The sequence below is a fragment of the Microcebus murinus genome, chromosome 1 (genome assembly GCF_040939455.1).
Source record: "Microcebus murinus isolate Inina chromosome 1, M.murinus_Inina_mat1.0, whole genome shotgun sequence".
NCBI lineage: Eukaryota > Metazoa > Chordata > Mammalia > Primates > Cheirogaleidae > Microcebus > Microcebus murinus.
In genome coordinates, this window is record NC_134104.1 from 117,857,351 (window position 1) to 117,884,219 (window position 26,869).

The window sequence follows — 26,869 nt, forward strand, 5'->3', positions numbered from 1 at the left end:
AGGACAGATGCAAATAGCCCAGCAAAGGATTTGAAAACTTAACTGGTATTGGAACAACAGTTCACAGAAGTCTCATTGAAACTTGCAACTTAAACCTAACCATTGTTCCCTAAAACGAAACTGTCAACATTCTTTTTAGGATATAAACAAGGCCCATTGTCTCATAACGTAACAGTCAAAATATCTGGAATATAATTCAAAATTACTTGGCATATAAAGAATGAGGGAAATCTCAAGTGGTATGGACAGTGATAGTCAGTAGATTTAGTGCCAAGATGACACAGATGTTGGCATTATCTTACAGACATTAAAGCAGTTATAAAACTGCTCTAACAACTAAGGGCAAATACAATGAGAATGGAAATGGAGAAAATCTCAGCCAAGTAATAGAAGCTGTAAGGAGATATCAGATAGAAAATTTACAACTGAAAAATATAATAACAGAAATTTTAAAATTCTCTGAATAGTGTCTCTCTCTGTCTCTCTCTCTCTCTGTCTCTCTCTCTCTCTGTCTGTCTCTCTCTCTCTGTCTCTCTGTCTCTCTCTCTCTCTCTCTCTCTCTCTCTCTCTCTCTCTCTCTCTCTCTCTCTCTCTCTCTCTCCACAATCTCACTCTCTTGCCTGGCTAGACATCAGCCTAGCCTTAGTCTCCCGAGTAGCTAGGACTACAGGCTCATGCCACCATGCTTGGCTATCTGAACAGTCTCAATAGCAGCATAGTGATGAGAAAGGAAAGGACCAGTCAACTTAAAGATTAATCAATAGATATTTTCCAATTTGACCAGCAGAGAGAAAAATTATTAGTGGAAAAGTTCTGTAGAGCCTCAGGAACCGGTGGGGCAATACTAGAAGGTCTAACATACTTTAATCTGATTTTTAGAAAGAGAAGAGAAAGAGTACAATTTAGAAAAACTATTTAAGGAAATAATCACAGGAAACTTTGCAAAGCTGGCAAAAGATGGAAACATACAAATTTAAGCAGCCTAGTATTCCCTAATCAGGACAAACCCAGAGAAGAACAAACCTAGTCATATCCTGCATCATATGTTATTAGTCATACATCTTGATATCTCATAGTGTTGTTATAGGGGTCTTAGAACCCCCAGTCTATTAAAATATATATAACTTGAAAAAACAATATTTTAATCTTTTTATCTTATTTCGGTACCTGGAACACTAAATAAATATTTGTGCAATGAATGAATGAATATATTTTAACATAACCATCTCTGAAGTTCACACAGTATTCCTCTCATAAGCCAGACCAACCTCTTTACAAATTGTGACATAATAAAGTAATATACATTTGAGCTCTGCCCTTGGTTCCTGGCTCAGAGCTCTTAAAACTCTTGCAATTTCCTGAGTGATAGGAACGTCTTTTTTTCCTCCTTTTTTTTCTTTAACATTGACACATAGTAACATTGATACATAATAATTATACAAATCTAAGGGATACATCATGATGTTGTGTTATGTTGTGTTATAATGTGTTATAATGTATAGTGATCAGATCAGGGTAATTAGCATATCAATCATCTCAAACATTTATTGTCTTTGTGTTGGGAACATTCAACATCTTCCTTCTAGCTATTTGAAACTATATATTGTTGTTAACTTAATTCATCCTATAGTGCTATAGAACTGCAGTCCCCAACCCCTGGGCCATGGACCTGTACCAGACCTATATTGGTCTGTGGCTGTTAGGAACTGAGCTGCATGGCAGGAGGTGAGCAGCATGAGGGAAGTGGCACAAACCAGCTAAATTTCATCTGTATTTACAGCTGCTCCCCATTGCTTGCATCACTGCACAAGCTCTACCTCTTGTCAGATCAGCAGGGACATTATATTCTCACAGGAGTACAAACCCTATTGTAAACTGTGCATGTGAGGGATCTAGGTTGTGTGCTCTTTGTGAGAATCTGTTGCCTGATGATCTGAGGTGGAGCTGAGGCAGTGATGGCACTGGGGAGCGGCTGCAAATACAGATTATCATTAGCAGAAAGGTTTGACTGCACAATAAATGTAATGCGCTTGAATCATTCCAACACTCCTCCACCCGCTGCATCCATGGAAAAATTGTCTTCCATGAAACTGGTCCCTGCTGCCAAAAAGATTGGGGATCATTGCTAGAACACTATATCTTACTCCTCCTATCTAGCCATAAGTTTCTGTCCTTTAACAAATCTCTCTCTATCCCCCCTTCCCAACCTTTCCCTTTAAGTGTCCTGTGTTGTAAGTACATATTACTTAAAAAGAGATCAGCTTTTTTTTTTTTTAAAGTTTCCACATATAAGTGAAGACATGCAGTGTTTAACTTTCTGTTCCTGGCTTATTTCACTTACCATAATATTCTCCAATTCCATCTGTGTTGCCCCTAATGACATTCTTTTTTACGGCTAAATAGTATCCCATTGTATACATACACCACATTTTCTTTATCTGTCCATCTGTTGTTGGACACCTAGATTGATTCCTTATCTTGGCTCTTGTAAATAGTACTGCAGTAAACATGGGGGTGCAGTTGTATTTTTGATACAATAATTTCCTTTCCTTCAGATAAATGCCCTATAGTGGGATTACTGGGTCATATGGTGGTTCTTTTTGTATTTTTTTGAGGAACCTCCATACTGTTCTCTGTAGTGGCTGAATTAGTTTACATTCTCACAATTAGTGTCTAAGAGTTCCCTTTTTTCCATATCCTCATCAGCGTTTGTTATTTTTTTTTTTTTTTTTTTATTTTGGCATATTATGGGGGTACAGATTTTAAGGTTTCAATAAATGCCCATTCCCCCCCTCCCCCCAAAAGTCTGAGTCTCCATCATGACCATCCCCCAGATGGTGCACCTCTCACTCACTATGTATGTATATACCCGCCCCCCTCCCCCCTCCCACCTGCCCAATACCCTATTACTGTAGCACCTATGTGCTTCAGAAGGTGTCGCTTCATAAAAGGTGTCTACATAGGTGCTACTCAGTTAATACCAGTTTGCTGGAGAATATATCTGGTGCTTGTTTTTCCATTCTTGGGATACTTCACTTAGTAGTATGGGTTCCAGCTCTAACCAGGAAAATATAAGGTGTGCTATATCACCATTGTTTCTTAGAGCTGAATAGTACTCCATGGTGTACATATACCACATTTTATTAATCCATTCTTTGATTGATGGGCACTTGGGCTGTTTCCACAGCCTTGCAATTATGAATTGTGCTGCTATAAACATTCGAGTGCAGGTGTCTTTTTTGTAGAGTGTCACTGGATCGTTTGTTATTTTTGTTCTTTATGACAATAGCCATCCTAACTGGGATGCCATGATTCCTCACTGTGGTTTTGGTTTTCGTTTCCGTGATGATTAGTGATGTTGAGCATTTTTCATGTATTTCTTGGCAACGTATATGTCATCTTTTGAGAAATGTCTGTTCAGATCACTTGCCAATTTTTAAAATTGTTTGTTGTTGATGTTTGGGTTTCTTGTACATTCTGGATATTAATTCCCTGTTGGATGAATAGCTTGCAAATATTTTCTTACATTCTGTAAGTTGTCTTTTCACTCTGTTGATTGTTTCCTTTGTTATGCAGAAGCGTTTTAGTTTGATTTAATACCCTTTGTTCACGTAAGCTTTTGTTGCCTATGCTTTTGAGGCCTTATTCATAAAATCCTTTCCCAGACTAATGGCCTAAAGCATTTCCCTGTTTTATAGTAGTTATATAGGGCCTTACATTTAGTTCTTTGATCAATTTTGAGTTGATTTTTGTATAGGTTGGGATGTGGAGATCTATTTTCATTCCTTTGCACATGAATATACAGTTTTCCCAGCACCATTTATTGAAGAGACTGCCTAGTGTAGATTCTTGGTGCCTATGTCAAAAATCAGTTGGCTGCAGATATGTCAATTTCTGGATTCTCTGTTTGTTCCATTGGTCTATGTTTCTGTTTTTATGCCATTACTCTGCTGTTTTGGCTACTACAAATTTGTGGTATATTTTTAAGTCTGGTATTATATGATGCCTCCAGCTTTGTTACTGCTTGGGATTGCTTTGGCTATTAGGAGTCTTTTTTGGTTCCGTATAAATTTCAGGATTTTTTTTTCCTAATTCTGTGAAGGATGGCATTGGTATTTTGATACGGATTGCATCGAATTTGAGATTGGTTTGGATAGTAAAGTCATTTTAATATTGATTCTTCTGATCCATGGGCATGGGATCTTTTTCCACTTGTTTGTATCCTCTTCAATTTCTTTGTAGTTTACCTTGTAGAGGTCTTTCATCTCCTTGGGTTAAACTTACTCCTAGGTATTTTTATTTTTTTATAGCTATATAAATAGGACTGCCTAAATTTCTTTTTTAGCTAGTTCCTTAAAGGAACTTAGTAAGTAAAAAGTAGGTTAAATTAACTGTACTTTAGTGAACAATATACTGATTAGTTACAGTCTGGTGGTTCTGTGGACAAATAGGCTTTCTAATAGTTGGTGTGCTGCTTCTTTATTCTCTATGATAGAGATGTTTCAGTGATATAATACATACATCGTAAATACTGTGATTTTGTATTTGTTTTGTCTCTTTCATTACAGGTTCATGTCAGGGCTGGTCTTTTTCATGGTACCGAGCTCTTATGTAAAACCATCGTAAGCTCAGAGATATCAGGGAAAAATGATCACATTTGGAATGAACCACTGGAATTTGATATTAATACTTGTGACTTGCCAAGAATGGCACGATTATGTTTTGCTGTTTATGCAGTTTTGGATAAAGTAAAAACGAAGAAATCAACTAAAACTATTAATCCCTCTAAATATCAGACCATCCGGAAAGCTGGAAAAGTGGTAATAATATACCAGTTTATTTAAAATTGTTTTATATAATGGAATAATTTTAAGACTGTTTGAAATAATTGAGTACTACAGTCCCTTAAGTGCAATTCCAGGAGCTAGAAACATTCAATAATACAGAATTTTGTGCATTTTATAAAGATCATTAATAGCATATCACTTAACACACCTTATGGAGTCTAGGGCATAAATGTGTGATCAAACATGTTAGTATTTGGAATGAAATATATAGATATTTATACTAAATGTGACAGAGACTTATTACTTCATGTTATCTCTCACCATGTTTTGTTGTCACATGAGTTATCAACAAGCCTTTAGTTTTCAGAGCTTTTTGGATTTTGAAATTATGGATATAGAATGATGGGCCTGTTTTTCTATTCTCATCTTCCATTTTATATTTTGTAGTCAAATGTTTTTACTTTTTTCTTTTTGAAAAGTTTTTTGGGGGGTGGGAACATGAATTTTTATGTTTTTAAGACCTACTTACTGTATTTATCTATACAAATTAGCGTTCTTTTATTATATATGAATTTTTGTGTTCTTTTATTCTTAACATGGGAATGTAAGCATTTCCTCTGGTTATCATACATTCTTCTAAAAATAAGTTTCATAGAAGGCTTAGTTCCTTTGTGCTTTTTTCCTCCTCTGATATGGAGTTCTTAAAGTGTTTGATTATTTATAAGATTTTTTGATACGCTGTGGCCAAATTAATCTGTTTAAATGTGTACATAAAAGTCCTACCAGCTTAGTGTCTCCTTTTAAGAGATATAAATACATTCTATAATGCTTAGAGACTTGCCTCCTCCTACATTAAGATTTATGCAAGTTAAAGGGTCAGGCTTCAGGGGAGGATTGCTTGAGACCAGGAGTTTGAGACCAGCCAGGGCAGCATAGTGAGAGCCTCATAAAAAGAAAAAAAATTAGCCAGGCACAATGTCATGCTCCTGTAGTCCTAGCTACTTGGGAGGCTGCGGCAGGAGGATCACTTGAGCCCAGGAGTTCAAGATTATAGTGAGCTATGATTGTGCTGCTGTACTCCAGCGTGGGCGACAAAGTGAAAACCTGTCTCTAAAAACTAAATAGAATAAAATAAACATGTGTCCTGATATTATGTCACATATTTTTTTCTTTTTTTTTAATTTTTTTTTTTATTTTTTTTAATTTTTTTTTTTTGTCTCAAATGCAAGGACAGAACATATTTTTTTCTTGAATCATTAAAAATTCCTCATTTTTGAAGACTGTATAGTAAATATTTCATTTTTTGGATGTACTATTTTATTGTGGGACATTAATTGGCTTTTAAGGTTTTTCTTAACCATTATAAAGATGTTGAGCATTTTTTCATGTACATTTAATTCTCATTTTGCGTGATTATTTTGGAAATCATTTAGAACTTTCTAGAACTAATAATTAAACAAAGGGCATGAACATATTTATACCTTAAAGTTTATTCTTAGCATATTTATGCAGTGATATCTTTTTTCAACAGCATTATCCCGTAGCATGGGTAAATACAATGGTTTTTGACTTTAAAGGACAATTGAGATCTGGAGACCTAATATTGCACAGCTGGTCTTCATTTCCTGGTAAGATTTACATCCTTATCCTTAGTGTTAAAAAGTAACTAACTTTTGGCACGTGGACTAATTAAAGTTTCTTTATGGCTCACCATTCCTTTGATTTAATAAATAAACCATCATTTTATGTCTTTGTTATGCATTCTAAAACATATTTACATAAATTATTCTAATGTATTCATGAAGTGATTTTTTGACTATATTTCTTTTTTTGGTTTAAAAGATTGGTCTATATTTTAAATGGTTACTTTAACAAGTTAGTACTTCACACAAATAATGTACCACAGTTGTGCTAATAATAAGATAATTCCAATATTACTAACAAAATGTTCATTTAGTGCATTACAGAGTGTCTGATCTGCTCCTGAGACTTTTAAGTTTCGCAGCGAGCAGCTCCATTTTTCATTCTTATCATTCATTTCCATACTGAGGGATGAAATAGTCTAAACTTCCTTGAGTCAGGGTGCTGCTAAGGTATATAGCGGTCGAAACCTGTTTCCACATATATTTCTTATTTCATTGAATGTGTCTTGCTTTAAATATTTTATTTATATAGTTTTTTTTTGAGAACTTCTCTTAAGGAACAGTGTGTCTTATTTATAAAAACCTTTATTGCTCCTACTTGTACTAATTCTCTTGACTAGAAAAAGGAACATACACTAGATTGGGAGAAATGGTAAAAACACTTATTTTTTTTTATTGGCTTACTGAAATTTGAGGTAAGAGGAGCACCTTCCATATGTCTGTGTTCCTCATATATGACTCAAAGTACCCACTTTAAATGAGATAGATGGTTTTATTCCCATTTTTAGAGTTGAAGAAAGTGAAGCTCACAGAAAATAAGGTAGTCAATCTTACATAATTGGTTCAAACCTAGGATTTATTTATTTATTTATTTATTTTTTTTTTTTTTTTGAGACAGAGTCTCACTTTGTTGTCCAGGCTAGAGTGAGTGCCGTGGCGTCAGCCTAGCTCACAGCAACCTCAAACTCCTGGGCTCAAGCGATCCTCCTGCCTCAGCCTCCCGAGTAGCTGGGACTACAGGCATGCGCCACCATGCCCGGCTAATTTTTTTATATATATCAGTTGGCCAATTAATTTCTTTCTATTTTATAGTAGAGACGGGGTCTCGCTCTTGCTCAGGCTGGTTTTGAACTCCTGACCTTGAGCAATCCGCCCGCCTCGGCCTCCCAAGAGCTAGGATTACAGGCGTGAGCCACAGCGCCCGGCCCAAACCTAGGATTTAAATGAAACACTGCTCAACTCTTTCTATTATTCCATACTACTTTCCCAAATGTTGGAATTTTTATTATAAACTTTATAGTAGTAGTTTCCTTTCTCTCTCTTTTCTTCTGTCTTCATAGTTTGTTAATGTATCTAGTAAAGTAGTGTACTTTTTTGAATTTTCTAATTATTTTGTAAGCAACAGACATTTGAAAATGTTCACATATTAGCAGTTGTTATTTGAAATTATTTTTGTATAGTCAGTTGCTGAAAATGTTTATAAACTCACATTCTACTGTTTTTGTATGTATTTTATATTCTCCACCTTCTTGTACATATACCTCTAATAATTTTCACTAATCATGTTTTCCCCCAAATACAGGAGAGCTGTGTGTATTTGACACGTTTCTTATGAGGAACTATATTTTCACAATAGAGTGAAAGATGCATTTCAACACTATACTTTCTTGAAAATCGTAACTCACACATGTTCTCCAGAAATACCAAGCAATTTGGTATCCCTCCCCTCCCCTCCCCTCCCCTCGAAGCAGAGTTATCTTTTGGTAGTGCAGACAGTCCTATAATGAATAACTCTGTTTATATGCAGGTATATATATATCTAAGGTAAATTCCCAGAAGTGGGTTTATCGAGTTAAAGAGTAAATAAATTTGTATTTTTTATAGGTAATAACTAATTGCTCTTTAATAGAGATTGTACCAGTTTGTACTCTCTATTTGTAGTATTTAAGAGTCCCCTTTTTGTGATCACTTTTGAAAAAGGTTACCTTATGTTTGGAGTTGAGGGGCTGATAAATACTTAAAATGCTCTATTTGACTTCAAATAGGTTGCATTTGATAGGACATACAAGTATTAATATAATGCTACTAGAGAGCACAAGTATGGAATTGTAATTTGCTGAGAAATACACTCTGGAGGTGTATAAATTATAAGAATTGCCTCCAAGTGAAAATTGAACCTATGAGATGAGAAAATATTGAACGATATGAGCAAAAGATTAAGGAGCTGAACCTTGTAAAGATTTTCTAGCTTTGGGAGATAATTCTAATGTGCATACTTTATTGAAATTTGGTCTAGACAGAATGGACCTTAACTTTCTTTCCTTAGAAAGTACAGAGAGAACAAATGTGCTAAAATTAGTATAAGAAAAATTACTTTGGAGAGGGTTGATCTTAGGTTGTACTCCTAATTCTGTCCCCTCATCTTGAGTTTACTTATCTGTGAAATTGGAAAGTTACATAATACAAACTCATGGGTTTTCTCACTACATTGAAATTCTTAGAGCCCATGCACAATTTTGTGAATGGACCATATTTAGGGTGGTGGAGAAAGAGAGAAAGGAGTACCTCGAAGAACGAGGCAGTTGGTGAAGTAAAATGAGTACCACTTGATTAGAATATTACAGAGACTATTACAGAAAGTATTTGTGTCAGCAGTTACAGGATAATAAAGGAGCATTAACATTAGATTGGCTAAGAAGAATGTCATTGATGACTCTCAAAATAGCAATTTGGGTATTGTGTTGACCATGTAAACCAGATAGCATGTGATTAAGAAGTCCATATACAGTAATGAAATGATAATTCCTGTGGGCCATCTAATTTTGATGGAGGAAGAACAGTTTCAGTTAAGTTTTTTTTAAGATTGAGAATAATTATCAAATTTGAAGAAAGAGGTAGCCATTCGTTTTTGTTAACTTCTCATTTTAAAGAGGTATGTAGGCCGGGCATGGTGGCTCACGCCTGTAATCCTAGCACTCTGGGAGGCTGAGGCAGGCGGATCGCTCAAGGTCAGGAGTTCGAAACCAGCCTGAGCAAGGGCAAGACCCGATCCTACTATAAATAGAAAGAAATTAATTGGCCAACTAATATATATAGAAAAAATTAGCCGGGCATGGTGGCGTGTGCCTGTAGTCCCAGCTACTCGGGAGGCTGAGGCAGTAGTATCGCTTGGGCCCAGGAGTTTGAGGTTGCTGTGAGCTAGGCTGACGCCACGGCACTCACTCTAGCCTGGGCAACAAAGCGAGACTCTGTCTCAAAAGAAAAAAAAAGATGTATGCAAACTTACCCTGAAATTTTGTTCCAAGCATTAACAGAATATTAGAGGCTTACTAATATAATTTTCTTCCAAACTTTCTTAGTTGACACACTTTTTAAGTAATTTTCATAAGAGGAAATCCATTACAATTTTTTAAAAAATTTAGTTTCAAAGACATTTTCTTAAAGATCAAAATTATTTGCATGTTTTAGATGAACTTGAAGAAATGTTGAATCCAATGGGAACTGTACAAACAAATCCATATACTGAAAATGCAACAGCTTTGCATATTAAATTTCCAGAGAATAAAAAACAACCTTATTATTATCCTCCCTTCGATAAGGTAAGCTAATTATTTAAAGGGTTACTATGCATGAAATAATTTAATTGGCTCTATATGTTTAGAGTTCAAGCTTTATATGTTTGTTTCTGTTTCACAACTTCCTGCACGTTGACAGCTTGGTTCAGTGGAAAAACCATGGAGCAGGGAATCCTCTAACTTTATGAGTTCTGGCTTTACCACTGACCAAGTAAAACATGGCATATCTGGAGTTCAGGTTCCTCATTTATAAAATGAGGAAAGCATAAATGTTCTGAGGTCTTTTTCAACTTAAAAGGGGCTATTAATGTATCCATATATAACAGTGAACATATGAAATGTTCAGTGAAACATGCCCAGCATGTTGGTTCAGGGATTGAAGGTAAAACTGCTGTGTTAGAGTTGATATTCAAAGAGCAGGTGATTTTTGATGACTATTACTATTAGTAGGATTTCCTAAGGTAGTTATTTTGTATAAAGTATATCAAGGACTTCCATTTCTAAATACATTTCCATAGTATAAAACTGCATATCTTGGGATAGAGAGATTATCTGGTAGGGGCTAAAAATAGGGCTGTGATAATTTACATGCTAAGAGAGCTGAGCTGTCAATATGTTTTATATTCAGGTTTGGTGTCTTTGCTTCAGGTATGATTGGGGCCGATTTTTATGAGGAAATCTTTCAGCGAATTCTGAGAACATAAACAGAAATTTCTTTAATTTTCTTAATCCATTTGAGAACAAGCTGTCTGTAAAGACTGAGATTATACTAAATAATATTTAAATTACTCTACCTCTAAACTCAGTTGCATTTTTATGTTAAACTCTACCAGACCCATATAGAGGAGAGTTTTTAAAATATGCAAATTAAATTTATGTAACTCAGTGTTTCTTGCTTCATTTTAATTTTAATTTGAATTCTTTCTAAGAAGTGGCTTTTAACCTCAAGTTCTTTTAAAATGTTTTTTAAAATCTGTTGTGCTTTTATATGAATTTTTATTTTTTATAGTTTCAAATTAATCTTTTTGGGAATATAGCTGAAGTTCCCAAATACTTTATAACAGTTTATCAGATATCTCTAATTTGGCCATGTCCTATTTATATAGTTTTCAAAATATTGCAGATTGTGAACAGTGCATTATACAAGATTATGGGGGAAATCCTATATTCACAGTACTCTACAAATCTGTGTGTGTGTGTGTGTATGATTACCAGAGAACTACTAAAAAAACCAATTGCTTTTTAAATCCTGTTATGTAGTTCAAGTGTCTTGCCTTGACCAATCTAATGAGTTGATTAACTGGGCCTTTATACTTAATAAAAAACTAAGCAGATGTGAAAAAAAAAATGTTTTTTAGACCAGTAATTTACACCCAAATTAAATTTTGTTCTTGTTATAGTAGAAATCCCAAATATGGTAAGAACCGTATATATTTTAGTATTCATTGAATAGATAAGGCTACCTTTTTTACTCATCTAATACATTTAGCTAATACTTGATAGCTTTAGTTATTCCTAAGATAATTTATTCATAAGGCATAGCTACTTGTGATACATTTAATAGTCCTAGTTATGACTATTATTAGGTTCAGTTATAGTGTATTTTTAACAATTAGTTATAGTTTCTTTTGGATCAAAATGAAATAATTTATGAAGCATTTTTCTAAATATAGCATCCTATGCAAATATGGGTATTTTAAATCCAATATTTTAAGAGAAGTTTTATTTCACCATTGCTCCAGTCATCTGCCACTGGTCATTAAACTTTTGACTTTCTAACTTTCTAATCCCTTGGAGAGTCTGTCTTAAAGAAGATCAATTTGGGATAGAGCTTTTAGTCATTAAATATGTATAAGCTTGGTACAGTGACATGCACCTGCAGTCCCAGCTACTTGGGAGGCAGTAGGATCACTTGAGCCCAGGAGTTTGAGTGCATCCTGCGCAATATAGTAAGATCCCAAGTCAAAAACAAATAAAGTATGTAAAATGTTTTATACTTATTGGTTTTCCTTTAATTGTCAAATCTATAACTGGTATAATTACTTGTATTTGGTTATTATAAAATAAGTGATACAAATGTAAAAAGAGAAAGTTTCCCCAAGTCTAGTGTTTTTAATTTAACTTAATGCTTGTTGGTATAATCATTTGCATACTTTTTTTTTTTAAAGACACAGGATCTTGCTCTGTCACCCACTGCTGGAGTGCAGTGGCATAATCCCTACTTGGTGATCCTCCCTACTTGGCCTCTTAAAGTGCTGGGATCATAGGTTCAGGCCATCGCACCTAGCCTACATTTTTCTTTTCAAGACAACTTTTTTGTTACTGCTTAATTTCAATATCTATAATCTCATTTTAACAACAACCCTATGGAGTAGGATGGGAATTATCACATTTTAAACATGAGAATACAGATAAATTATTTACTTAACGTCATATAGCTCAGTAACAGGACATGGATCTTCTGGTTCTTTTCTCATTAATCTTCCCACTGGATGAGTGGGCTCTTAGTAAAAATGAGGGCCCCCTTTGAACTTAGAAAGTAAAACTTTGAAAGAAAACTTTTCTTAGAAAGAAAACTTTGAATTTAGAAAGTATTTTTAGACTTTCCTTTGTCATTACTTTTGCTTTTGATATCTGTTGAGAAAAAAATAATGACAAAAGCTCATTCTATATTTCGTAATTCCTACATATATTTGCATTTTCTTAACTGGAATTCATTTATATTTCGAAAGAAGGTTGACATATATATACACACACACACACACACACACACACACACACACACACACATATACATGCTACTACTTATTTTATCTACAGACAATCCCAGTTCCCTATGAGTCTCAGTCTCTTACAGTTTTACCATCGTTTTCCTGTTGTCAAGAGTTTGAAGCCCTTGGGAAGCACCATTTTGCTTTTAAAATTCGTGTTTACTTTATAAAGCATAGAAATGCCAGATCATATGTAGGCCTTTGTAGTTTAAATACAATTGTATTCATTTATACTTAAAATTCTACAAATACGAGAGCCAAATTTAATTAAAAAAATTTTTTTTAAACAGATTATTGAAAAGGCAGCTGAGATTGCAAGCAGTGATAGTGCTAATGTGTCAGTAAGTATCAAGATTTTTAAATGGTCCTTTTTTATAGAGTTGCGCACGTTATTAGGTACCTTCATCTCACTTAAGGTAACGAATTCACAGAAGACCGTAACCCATATGCAAGAACAATCTGTGAGTGTTGGTAAGTACACACATAACTAGTGTTTTGATAATGGCAGCCCAGTTTGTGGGTGATTTGTGTTCAGTGGGTAACTCCTTTTCTGATACAAGTCTAGATTCAGCAGCTAGTCTATAAGGGAGGTTATTGTACCTCATAGAATAAAATTATATCTTAGTATTATTCAGTTGAATGAGGAGGCTGTGTTTCTTTCATGTAACAAAGCAAGTGTAATAAGCACAAGCATCACAGTGCAAGGGACCCAGGTTTCTTTTATCTTGGTACTCTGCCATGTTTAAGATATAGTTTCTATTTCGTGGTTTATTGCTCCAGCTTCCTATTTTACTACATTCCAGCCAGCAGGATGAGGAAAAGCAAGACTAGAGGCTACAATTCATTCTTTTTGAGAATATCATTAGCGTGTATCATTTCTGCTACATCTTATGGGACAGATCTTATTGGCCATAGCTAACTACAGGTGCACCTGGAAAATACAGTCCTTAGCTGGGCAGTCATGTGCTTGGCTAAAAGCAAGAGATTCTAGTGCTAAAGGAAGAAGTGGAGAACAGATACCGAGGGACCCGTTAGTCTGTGCCACACACACTGTTGCCCTTGTTTCTACTCAGATATTACAAAATAGATTACTTGGTTGACTTTGTTCATAGTATATATATTTCTGCCATCTATGCTTTATTTTATTTTATTTTATTTTATTTTATTTTATTTTATTTTATTTTATTTTATTTTTTGAGACAGAGTCTCACTCTGTTGCCTGGGCTAGAGTGCTGTGGTGTCAGCCTAGCTCACAGCAACCTCTAACTCCTGGGCTCAAGTAATCCTTCTGCCTCACCTTCCCAAGTAGCTGGGATTACAGGCATGCGCCACCATGCCAGGCCAATTTTTTTTTTCTATGTATTTTTAGTTGGCCAGTTAATTTCTATTTTTAGAAGAGATGGGGTCTCACTCTTGCTCAGGCTGTTTTCAAACACCTGAACTTGAGCAATCCTGCCTCAGCCTCCCAGAGTGCTAGGATTACAGGCGTGAGCCACCACACTGGGCCTCCGTATGTTTATAACAAGGTGTTTATTTTGTTTTATTGATCAGTAATCACTATTATGTTACAGTATATATGTTTGTAGTTTTTAAAAATCTAAACATAAAAAGTGAAGAATATGGGTATTATTTTTCATTGCTTTCCACTACTTTTATTATCTTACTTTAGTATAAGCATTTGAATACATATGTAAGTTCTCCCATTATACTGTACAACGTAATTTTTCATTACTGATTTTTTTTTTATTTTATAAAAGAATCTAAGATTCAGTGTTTTCTTATGCTTTTTGCCAAGTGCTTCTCCTAGTTTTTACCTTGGCATTATTCAATGTTGTGCTTTTTATACCACAGTGACCAGTTGCAGTACAGTTAATACAGCTATTCCACTGCTCTCCCCTTTTAGCTTATTCCTAGGTTATTCGGGATATTTACTTACAGCAATCTGTAGAGGTCTAATTTGGATCCACTAAATTATACGAGGTAGGCTAGCTTTTTGTAATTTTGAACAAAATAGCAATTTGTCTTTCTTCCACATGAACAATTTATAGTCTGTGTTGTTTGCAGTAACAGGTTTGGCTAAGAATTTCATTTTCAAATTCTAATGATGACATTTTTTAATGAAACCCAGCTAGATACCCTTTTTAGGTTGAGTTTCTGAATATAAAACCGTTATTATATATATAGTAAGAAGAAAGGTATAACACATTTTTTAAAACTTTTTCTATTATAATGGAAGGTAAATGCATATGGAGTGCTAAAGGAAGTAAGGGTGTTTGGTTTATAACCCTAACCTGTAAAGTTGATATTTGAGAAGATAATCATATATTCCTTGGTGTAATTGCCAGAGATAGATACTGAGCAAGAGGTTCCATGAGTTTGACCCTGTATGATAATTCCTAAACAAAGAAGATGAAATAGAGACTATTCCACTCTCCAGCACATCTCAATGGCCATGAAGGCATATAACATATTTTCCTTTGACTTAGTTCTCCAGGGTCTGGTAATTTTCCTGTCTTGCCAACTTTTATATTAAGTAGTCCCAGGTAACTAATATTTTAAGATACTTGAAAGACATCATATATTGATCATCCTTAATGACTAGAATAAAGTAAAAGTTTTAGGCAAAACATGTGGAACACACATGTGTATGTGCATCTATCTGTGTGTCTTTTTGCTTACTTGCCATTTTTTTTTTTCTAGTTGACCTAGGTGCTAGTCTAGTCATAAGACTAGGCTCAAGCTGGCTGGGCACAGTGGCTCACACCTGTAATCCCAGCATTTTGTGAGGCCCAGGTGGGAAGATTGCTTGAGGCCAGGAGTTTGAGACCAGCCTGGGCAACATAACAAGATCCCATCTCTACAGGAAATAACAATTTAGCCAGGCATGGTGACACACACCTGTAGTCCCAGGTACTGAGAAGGCTGATGCAGGAGGATTGCTTGAGCCCAGGAGTTCAGGGCTGTAGTGAGCTATAATATAATTCTGCCAATGTACCCTGGTTGGGGTAACGAAAGAAAGAAAAAGACTGAGCTTATTCTAATGATTAGCTCGTTTGTATTTTTCAGGGACCTTTATTCTAGGTATAACTTTTAAACTCTTCCCAAAGATTTCTAGTATAGAGAGTTTGTGAATTATTACCTAGTCTGTTTTGTTTAGTTATTGAATTGTATTTGTTATTTATTATAATAGGAGATATAGCTTGATTCAGAATTTCATTATAAGTAGTTTAATAAGAAATTTGTTTTCATTTTTAAAATTTAGTGTTTATGTGTTGAGTGCTTTGTGCTAGGGATACAAATGGGAGGAAGATACGATTTTTGTTGAGATAAGTTTATCATGTGAGAACAAAAAAAATAGAATTAACAATATATTATGAAAAATGCAGCTGGGTGCTGGTGGTTCATGTCTGTAATCCCAGAACTTGGGGAGGCCAAGCCTGGGAGGATTGCTTGAGGTCTGGATTTCAAGGTTAGCTGGGGCAACATAGCAAGACCCTATCTTTCTAAGAAATTAAAAAAAAAAAATTAGCCCAGCTTGGTGGTGTGCACCCATAGTCCCAGCTGCTCAGGTGGCTAAGGCAGAAGGATCGTTTGAACCCAGGAGTTTGAAGCTGCAATGAGCTATGTTTGTGTCACTGCTCTGCAGCCTGGGTAACAAATCTAGTCCTCATCTCTAACAACAACAACAAAAGACAGAAAAATGCTTATGAGTGTCACCTCAGTCTGCCATAGAGGATACAGCAAGCAGTTTGGAATTATTAGAGTATAAATTGTGAGATTTAGAACAATCTGAAGGATCACTGGAAAAGCCTGTTGAGACCAGGTCGTAGATGTCGTTGTATGCTCTGAGACTAGCTTGAATTTTATTCTATAAACAATGGCAGATCAAATGAAGGATTTTAAGTATAAAGTGTTAAGGGTTATTACAGGAAGGCTGAATTCAGAAAGACATAACTGTTTAGGCTAGGCAAGTTGGCTTATGCCTGTAAGCCTAGCATGCTAGGGTGGCCGAGGTGGGAGGATCGCTTGAGCTCAGGAGATGGAGACCAGCCTGAGCAAGAGCGAGACCCATCTCTACTAAAAAATAGAAAACAAAATTAGCCAGGCAACTAAAAATAGAAAAAATTAGCTGGGCGTGGTAGCATACACACACACCTGTAGATGCAGTTACTCAGGAAGCTGAGACAGGAAGATCATTTGAGCCCAGAAGTTTGAGGTTGCTGTGAACTAGGCTGACATCATGGCATTCTAGCCTGTGCAACCAAGCAACACTCTGTCTCCCAAAAAACAAAATAAACCCCCCCAAAACTGTTTATTGGCCAATTGGTACTTGTTCTTCAGCTTAGTGTCTTTCTACCCAATCTGTAAGATACTGGTGAACTACCTTCTTTCCACTTCTTAGATAAAATTTCCAGCTGTTCTACTGCAGCTGCCCCTCCACTTTGGTCAAATTGGGAGAAATATTTTGCTAGAAAAACTCAAAGTATTCAGTTTCCTAAGCATTTTCATGCACTATGTCACTATTGCCTTCTAACAACAAGAAACTAAATATTTAAATCTCCATTACAATTGGGTACACTGAGGACTTGGGAGTGGTGCTGCTTATAGTTACAGATCCTAACAATGTAGAAAGAATAGATATTTCAGTCTCCTTCTATCTTCTTCAGAATATTTGAACTTAACATGCATTTGGTATTGCTGAATTTCATACTGAATTAGGTGAATAAAAAAGTACTAATATTAACTTAATTTTTCTTTGTATTATAGCAAAGTATTTACTCTTAAAGTAAACCTTCAGCTTAAGTGGTTGTTACAGTGCTTTGATGGTGTTCTGTCTTTGGTTTGTTTTCTTCTTAGTAATGTGCCTCCCCTGAAGGACAATGTCCAAAAGTCAGTGCCCTTACTTAATAAAATTAAACTTAGTATTACTCATTCTTTTTTATATAGGTGTATATACTATTTTGAATTGCATTGCTTTAGAAAATAAGTAACATGACAATTATATTTATTTTTATGTTTATATTTTGATGTAAATTAAAATAATATAATTCATAGAGTATAAATCTTTACAAGATCTTTTCAACTAATTTTGGAAAGAGTTTTTAGGGAAAATGTGTTTTGACTAAAGCAGTATTAATTTTGGGGGGAAACACACCTATTTTTAGACAGGCACTTGCTCTGTTCCAGGGGCTGGAGTGCAGTGGCATTATCATAGGTCATTGCAACCTCAAATTCCTCCTGGGCCCAAGGGATCTACCTGCTTCAGCCTCCCAAGTAGTTGGGACTATAGGTTACAGGTGTGTGCCACTACATTCAGCTAACTTCTTTTTCTTTATAGTTTTTGCACAGACAGGATCTCCCTATGTTGCTCAGGCTGGCCTTGAACTCCTGGCCTTAAGCAGTCCTCCTGCTTTTACCTCCCAAACTGCTAAAATTAGAGGTGTGAGACCATACCTGGCCACCTCTTTCTTTTAATGTTAATGAAATTTAGAGAGACTGAATCCAGAAAGCAGCATGGGCTATCTTTGTTATTTTAGTATATTCTTTTTTTTTTTTTTTTTTTGTTTTTTTTTTTGAGACAGAGTCTCGCTTTGTTGCCCAGGCTAGAGTGAGTGCCGTGGCGTCCTAGCTCACAGCAACCTCAAACTCCTGGGCTCGAGTGATCCTTCTGCCTCAGCCTCCCGGGTAGCTGGGACTACAGGCATGCGCCACCATGCCCGGCTAATTTTATATATATATATCAGTTGGCCAATTAATTTCTTTCTATTTATAGTAGAGACGGGGTCTCGCTCTTGCTCAGGCTGGTTTTGAACTCCTGACCTTGAGCAATCCGCCCGCCTCGGCCTCCCAAGAGCTAGGATTACAGGCGTGAGCCACAGCGCCCGGCCTTATTTTAGTATATTCTTACAGAGATTGGGAAATAAAATTGACATAATTTTATTTTTCCCATGCTTAGTTTTAGCCAACATCTATTTCTTACTATAAGGAGATTTTATGCCTTTGATTCAAGGCATGATCCAAGAAGATGCCTGTTACTTTTTTATTTTTAACCTGGTATGTTTGGGTAGTGGTTTGTTTGTTTATAGAAATTGGAAAATTAAAAAAAATCAGTTCAGATAAATTACTTGGTTTTTAATGCAAAAAGCAACACCGCCACCTAGTGTTATACATTTCAAGTATTTAGATTTTTGAAAACTATTCTTTTTCCTTTTTAAGAACTTTTTCGAGAGTAACTCTTTCCTTATTCCTTAGCTTACAGATTGAATATTCAACAATAAAAACTTTTATAAAGTATCCACCTTTACTAATTTTTTTCAGCAATTATATTTTTTTATCTGCCATGTTAAAGCTCATAGATTATATGTAAATTTATTGTCTCTAAATTTGCAGAATGCTTGCGAATGCTGTTTGCACAGTTATATTTTATAATGAGTATTTTCTTAGAGTCGAGGTGGAAAGAAATTTCTTGCTGTACTGAAGGAAATCTTGGACAGGGATCCCTTGTCTCAACTGTGTGAGAATGAAATGGATCTTATTTGGACTTTGCGACAAGATTGCAGAGAGAATTTCCCACAGTCACTGCCAAAGTTACTGCTGTCAATCAAGTGGAATAAACTTGAGGATGTTGCTCAGGTAACAAAAGATTATTTCTGTAACTCTTTTTGGTTATATATATGTTACTTTGTTGAGTTCATATAAAGTGTTCTTTCCTCATAGATATATTTTTATAGATAGGATAATTTTCTGCAGGTGAAATTTTGAGGTGTTTTTATTTTTTGTTTTTGTTTTTGATTTGATTCAAACTCCTGGCCTCAAGCAATCTTTCTGGCTTGGCCACCCAAAGTGCTGGGATTATGGGGATGAGCCACTGTGCCTGTCCTGAAATTTTGAGGTATTAAACTCTTACATACTCTGACTAATAAACCAGAAACTTTTAAGATTTAAAAATCCCAGATTCTGGAAAGGGTTGCCATACCTTTCACTAAAGACAATTGAAACCTTGGTCTTGGGACAATCATCTATTAAAGGGACTACTCAATAGGTCCTGGGTACCTTTTACTAGCTTCATCAGTTTACTCTAAAGTTTTTAATCATAAGATCCTTTGCAGTGATTATTCTGAAGTAATTATCTTTTGTTTGAGAATTACGTCTGTTGTAGAAGTTAACATTTTAGATCATATACCATTCCAATCACTTTTAACATTCATTTCAGTTGGGCAGTATTGATGAGTGCATGCTTTTTGGCACAATAGAGGAAGGAAAAACATTTTTCTTCAAAAATACCACTAAATTTTAGCTCCTTGGTTTAAATTTCAATACCCTATCAAAAAGCACTGGCATTTACTGAATTCAAATGGCCACCAGTGCTTAATAGGAAGACCTTTGAAGTGTTTTTTTTTTTTGTTTTTTTTTTTTTTTGAGACAGAGTCTTCCTTTGTTGCCCAGGCTAGAGTGCTGTGGCATCAGCCTAGCTCACAGCAACCTCAATCTCCTGGGCTCAAGCAATCCTACTACCTCAGCCTCCCGAGCAGCTGGGACTACAGCTATGCGCCACCACGCCCGGCTAATTTTTTGTATATATATTTTTAGTTGGTCAATTATCTTCTTTCTATTTTTAGTAGAGGAAGGGTCTCACTCAGGCTGGTTTCAAACTCCTGACCTTGAGCGATCCACCCGCCTCAGCCTCCCAGAGTGCTAGGATTATAGACGTGAGCCACCGTGCCTGGCCTTGAAGTGGTTTTTTAATAAAAACTAATAAAGTTGGCCTATCATAATAACCAGATTTGATCACCTTACTTATTTGAATTCAATTGATGTCTCTAGTTTTTTGGTCTTAGTAAATCTAGAATGACTTTATAAATTTAGTGAAGAAAGGTGTGTTTATTTTAATGATATGCATTTTAACAATCTTTGGTTTTATTTTACTTCTCAAGTTAAGTGTAGAAAGCATTTCTTTTGCATTTACTTCTAGTGTCTAAAGATCTTTGGATTCATGTAGTGTAATTACATTATTGTATGTGCCTTGATTAAACTGTTTCCACATTATATCAAATGAATATTAACTTACTTTGGAAAGGAACTATTTTATGTTGTTCAGGTAGGTTTAATTATTCTGGAATAGTTGTTGTCTTCTAACCACCTATTTATTATCTAAATCCAAGGTTAGTTTTTTTGTGAACCTCCAGTAATGGTGGAAAATAAGAACTAAGCATTTTTTTACTTAGCACATTTGCCTATTTCTCATGGATAGTGTCCAGTGCTAGGTACATAAGTAATAAATGTATAATATATTATTTATTGGAATCACAACAGAAAAAGTTTTTTCTGTACTCTTAAAAGATGTTTTATGCAGAGGTTTTTATGTCAATAGTCAGAAAATGAAATGAACCAGTTTATGCTTAATATTTCTTTATTTGAACCCTAGAGACAGAAATTTCTACATTCAGGAATTTAGCCTGCTTGTCTCATTTCCAAGAGGGAATTTAAAGTATTATTTTCAGATCTAGTTTAAGATCCTCCCCATTTTGCTAGAGGAAAAATGTAATTGTGTAATTTAGTCCTCAGCTATTAAATTACATTTTACTGTGTGGAAGCAAGTCTAGGAAAGCATGGATTTTACAATCTAGTGCCCATTTTTAGTAGATAGAAAAAAAATTAATGGAATAAAAATAATGAGTTTTGGTTTCTCCCTTCAATACTATCACATTGCCAGTTATGTTGAACTGGTATAAAAGAATATAAACTGTTTTCTTGATAACTCTAATACCTTGAGAATTGGAAAGCTGGATGCGTGGTGCAAGGTTTGTGCTTTGTTTCTGCATTAGGCAGACAAGCTGTAGGATAGCCTCCCATTAATTCACAGGAAAACATACTGTTGTCATAATGCAGAAGGGGCTTCAATAACCATTGCAACAAGCAGGTAATTAGCACTGCTTTCTCTATTTATATGGCCAAATCTGCATTCCCTTCCCTATATGCTTCCATAGCTTTCCCCATACTAATGTGATGAATTTGGTAATTATTTAATTTTATGCTTGTATAATTTAATTTTTAACAATTATAAATGATCTTACCAAAAGTAATTACTTTCCAATGATGGGGTTGTTTTTAACCCGTAACATAGCTGACTGCTCTAGTATTACAGAATGTTATCTGTCCTTTTCAGTATTGTGTGTGGGGCAGTGTATTCCAAGTGTTAACTGGGGATGCTAGGAGTTTTTTATTACTGCTGTTTCAGAACCTCAGCAAATGGTCCCTCCCCAACTCCTCTGTCTATAATGAAGACTGCTGTCCATTAGGGCCTTGGGCAAAGCAAGGAGGGGGTCCCATCAGTGAGAAAAAGTGGGGGTAAGGTAGGTGCTTTATATCTTTAAACCAGTGTTTTCATTATTATACCCCTTAGGAGTCTTTATAGACCTCCTCCCCTTAATATCCCTATCCCCATGAGATTTTGATACCACAGATATAACGTATGTCTGTTCATGTACTGTCTGTTTATCTGTGCTTTATACATGAAAAAATACATATAGAACGTTTTTTATTCAATGCAGGGTTAAGGATAGCCAAATAAAAATTTAAGTTTCAAGTTATAATTTAAAAATTACCGCGAGTTTACTGTATTTGCTGAATAATTATTAATGTAACTTACAATTCACATATGTAAGTTAGCAACTTATGTAAATACATGCTGATAATAGTAATATAATCAAATTTTTAAAAAATCATTCAAAAGTGTTATTTTCCCCACAAGTGTAAAATAATTGAAAAAAATAAGTTAATATCTTTAAAATTATATTTTTTGTTTGTTTGTTTTAAAGAGACAGGTATCTTGCTCTGTTGCCCAGGCTAGAGTAGAGTGGTACAGTCATAGCTCACTGCAGCTTCGAAGTCCTTGGCTCAAGCAGTCCTCCTGCCTCTGACTCTGAAGTAGCTGGGACTATAGACATAAGCCACCATTTCTCACCAAAAATTATCTTTAGTGAACTTAACTTTTTCTTTTTTCTTTTTTTTTTTACTCCTTGCATCTTAGCCAGGAAGTGAACTTAACTTTACCTTTTGCCTTTTAACTTAGTGGCTAGATATTTATTTAGATATTGTTGAATTTTGGGTGGGGGGAACTTACCATAATTACTGATGGGTTGAATAACTTGTAGAAGTTAATAAAAACTATAAACTATTTTTATTTAATTCTTAAAACCTAAAAGCTCTGAGGATCAAAAATAAGCAACATCCACAAGACAGCCAATAAGTACCCACAGACCACTTCTTACAATATGTCTTTGAGGTGGAGCAGTGAGTTGAAAGAAAGTCCTCTAATCACTGCCATCTATTATTCTCCGTAGTTTTGTAGCACTGATCTGGCATACATTTTATGTATTTTCCATGAAATCAATGCCAGTGGTACTTATATGATACCCAAGAAAACCTAATAAGAGAAATTAAATACTAAGTAATATTTTATTAGATAGGGTTGAGCTTTGGGAGGGCCACAAGTCAAACAGTTTTTTCCCTGTCACTCATACCAATTTTCTCCCTAATTACCATCCACTATAAGAATCTATGCTATAAACATATCAAAACCATAAAGGGCTGAGCACAGTGGCTCACACCTTTAATCCTAGCACTTTGGGAGGCCGAGGCCAGAGGATCACTTGAGGCCAGGAGCAGCCTAAGCATAGCAAACCCCTGTCTCTACAAAAAATAGAAAAATTTGTGGAGTGTGGTAAAGCATGCCTGTAGTCCCAACTACTCCAAAGTCTGAGGCAGGAGGATTGCTTGAGCCCAGGTGTTTGAGGTTGCAGTGATCTATGATGACACCACTCCACTGTAGCACAGGTGACAGAGCAAGACCCTGTCTCAAAAAAAAAAAAAAAATAAAAAATAAAACCCATTAAAAACCATAAGGACGGCCGGGCGCTGTGGCTCACGCCTGTAATCCTAGCTCTTGGGAGGCCGAGGCGGGCGGATTGCTCAAGGTCAGGAGTTCAAAACCAGCCTGAGCAAGAGCGAGACCCCGTCTCTACTATAAATAGAAAGAAATTAATTGGCCAACTGATATATATATAAAAAATTAGCCGGGCATGGTGGCACATGCCTGTAGTCCCAGCTACTCGGGAGGCTGAGGCAGAAGGATCACTGGAGCCCAGGAGTTTGAGGTTGCTGTGAGCTAGGCTGACGCCACGGCACTCACTCTAGCCTGGACAACAAAGCGAGACTCTGTCTCAAAAAAAAAAAAAAAAAAAAAACCATAAGGACAAAGGGACTGTCAGAGTGTGCTCAGTGGGTCTCAGTCTCACATTGCTTGTCTGGGAGGCAGATAGGAGACCTCTCTAGACTTTTGGGTTCTCTGGAATTACAGGTTTCCAAAGATATAGCCATTTCTATCCCAACCCTCTCTTTATTTTCAGTTCTAGCTCTTCCCTGAAGGATTCTTTGTTGCTGTGTCCAGGTCATTTCTCAGTGGCACCTGTAAATAGGAGGCTGGAAACATTTATCTTGTTCATAGAAAATGAAGAACTAGGAACTGTGTATTTCTTATGGGTTACTTATGTTTATTATGATTTGAGGAGTATAAACATATTATGATCAGTAAGAAGTTCTGTTAAGTAAAAGGTACTCTTAACAAATTAAGAGCTAAAAGTCAGCTCCTTTATGTTAATTTTGTTATTAATGAATTTCTTAAATGTACCTTGCCTGTCATTAGCTTGAGCCTTGCAGTTTATATTTGTACCTTAAATTTTACCTTCAAGTGTTTCTTGAACATTTAATGTTTTTCTTCTTTCACCTTTAAAAAATTATTTAATGGCTAATGATTCTAGAATGCATATATTCAGTATATCACTCTATTTTTGGATAAGTACTAAGTAGCTTTTTAAACTTTTCTATGTAATATTTCAACAATAAAGAGAATCATTATTAGTTTATAATCATAGGAATGGATTTTTGATGCATCAGTAATTGAAAGTATGCTTCTCCTTTCTTTTGATCCATTTCTATGCTCCTTTGTGTGAAGGGAAAATAGATAACTTTTGTTCCTCAGTATTTCTGAACCAGTTTCAATTTTTAAACAGCTTCAGGCGCTGCTTCAGATTTGGCCTAAACTGCCACCCCGGGAAGCCCTAGAACTTCTGGATTTCAACTATCCAGACCAGTACGTGCGGGAATATGCTGTGGGCTGCCTGCAACAGATGAGGTATCTCCTACAGGTGGCTTTCTTTGGGGCAAGGAATAACTTGAGGGTGGGTAGGGAAGTGGGTGTCTCTTTGAATGTCTCATAAGAAAGGAAAAGGCTAAGAATTATTCAGTGTTCAAAGCATTTGCTCATGTTCCCTCTTCCCACTCTCCACCCCCTAGCCCCAACATTTACTCTATACTATAAAAAAACAAAAGCATGCTGGTTATGGAGGTCCCTGAGATCACCCTCAGGTTTGATGATTCACTGGGAGGACTCATAGGACTCAGAATATAGTCATACAGATATAATTTAGTGTAGCAAAATTGGAAAAGGAAAAAGGTTTATGGGGTGAATTCTGGAGGAGACTAAGCATAAACTTCTAAGGGTTCTTTCCCAGTGGAGTTACACTGAAAACAATTCCACCAGCAGTGAGATATGATAATATGTATCTTCCAGGGAAGCTCTTTAGAGACTTGGTGGCCAGGTGTTTATTAGTGCCTAGTCACATAAGCATCCCTTGCCTAGCATGTATTATTAATACCAAATTTCTAGACTCACAGAAGGAAAGTAGACATGCAGCATGAACCATGTATTGTTTGCACAAACAGTTTAGGTGCAATGAGCCACTGTTACCAATTAGGAGGTGGTGGGAACCTGTCTGAAATCTTAAATTCCCAGATATGAGCCACAGACCTACCTGTAAGCAGGCTTTTCAAAGGGTAGCAGCTAAGCCTGCTGTATTACCTTTTTTCTTCATACATGGTCTATCCACCACCTAGAATTAAGAAATGCTAATATTTTATAACGGGCTTTTGAAAAAATGTTTTAAAGCTAAATACATTACAGTTAAAGTTGAAGGCCTCATAGTTTCCTTACCCAGTCTTGATTACCATCCCAGAGGCAACTGTTATCATGAATTTGGTATATAACATTCTATACCATGTTTTTTGTTTTATTATATTAGCATATATTTATATCTATAAAAATGTGGATGTAGAATAATATTATATATTTTAAACTTACATACATGTCTTATATATATTGGTGTATATCTTGCTTTTTAAAAATTCAACATTAGGTTTTTGCGGTCACTCACATTATGTATCAATGTAGTTTATTCCTCTCTGTAGAATAGTCTGTCATAGGGTATATCTTATTTAATTCATTCCCCTATTAAGGAACACTTAAGTTTTTTCTAAATTTTCCTATTATATTTAATGCTGCAGTGAACATGTTTATACAGTCCTCTTTGGGCAGTACATTTGAGAGAACTTGTAGGATTCACTGAAGAAATGACAGTCTCACACGAGATTTTTCCATTTTCTTTTTAGCCTCAAAAAATGAGGCTTATGTACTGTCCAGTTATTTGAAAAATAAAAGTTCTTGGAATAGTATGGATACTATGATCCTTTTTCCTTCTTTTTAAAATTGTTTATTTTTAAACTGTGTGCTATCTAAAAGAAATTACACAAACTCTTCAATAGTGATTATTTCTGCAGAGTTCAATTCCAAGTGTGAGAGAAGAGGAAGCCTCCTTCTATTTCTATACTTTGTTTTTTTTATATGATTTATGGTTTTTAATGGGCATTCATTTTATAGTGAACCTAATTAAGATTGTGGTTAGGTATTTCTGAAAAATGAAGTTTCCAGTTGCTCCACCATTTCCCTAAGTTTGTATTGGGGACTTCATGGAGAGGGGCCACCTGGTTCCCCATGGCCTGAGCCAAGTGTGTGTGTGTGTGTGTGTGTGTGTGTGTGTTTTTGGAGACAGAGTCTTACTCTGTTGCCCAGACTAGAGTGCCGTGGCATCAGCCTAGCTCACAGAAACCTCAAACTCCTGGGCTCAAGCGACCCTTCTGCTTTAGCCTCCCAAGTAGCTGGGACTACAGACATGCGCCACTATGCCCGGCTAATTTTT

The 26,869-nt window shown here is 35.6% G+C and overlaps 1 protein-coding gene across 9 annotated transcripts in view; it reads left to right on the forward strand.

Moving 5' to 3' along the window:
* Nucleotides 1-26,869, forward strand: part of PIK3CB (phosphatidylinositol-4,5-bisphosphate 3-kinase catalytic subunit beta) — a 141,419-nt gene that overhangs the window by 76,027 nt on the left and 38,523 nt on the right. For 8 of the 9 annotated variants that reach the window (XM_076005130.1, XM_076005127.1, XM_076005139.1 and 5 more), the window contains 6 exons: nt 4,569-4,820; nt 6,319-6,415; nt 9,899-10,029; nt 13,067-13,117; nt 19,221-19,409; nt 24,848-24,969. In XM_076005130.1, the coding sequence (XP_075861245.1) occupies nt 4,569-4,820; nt 6,319-6,415; nt 9,899-10,029; nt 13,067-13,117; nt 19,221-19,409; nt 24,848-24,969 (842 nt within the window). The remainder of the gene's footprint in view (nt 1-4,568; nt 4,821-6,318; nt 6,416-9,898; nt 10,030-13,066; nt 13,118-19,220; nt 19,410-24,847; nt 24,970-26,869) is intronic. The other variant, XM_020285671.2, reaches the window with a different exon arrangement.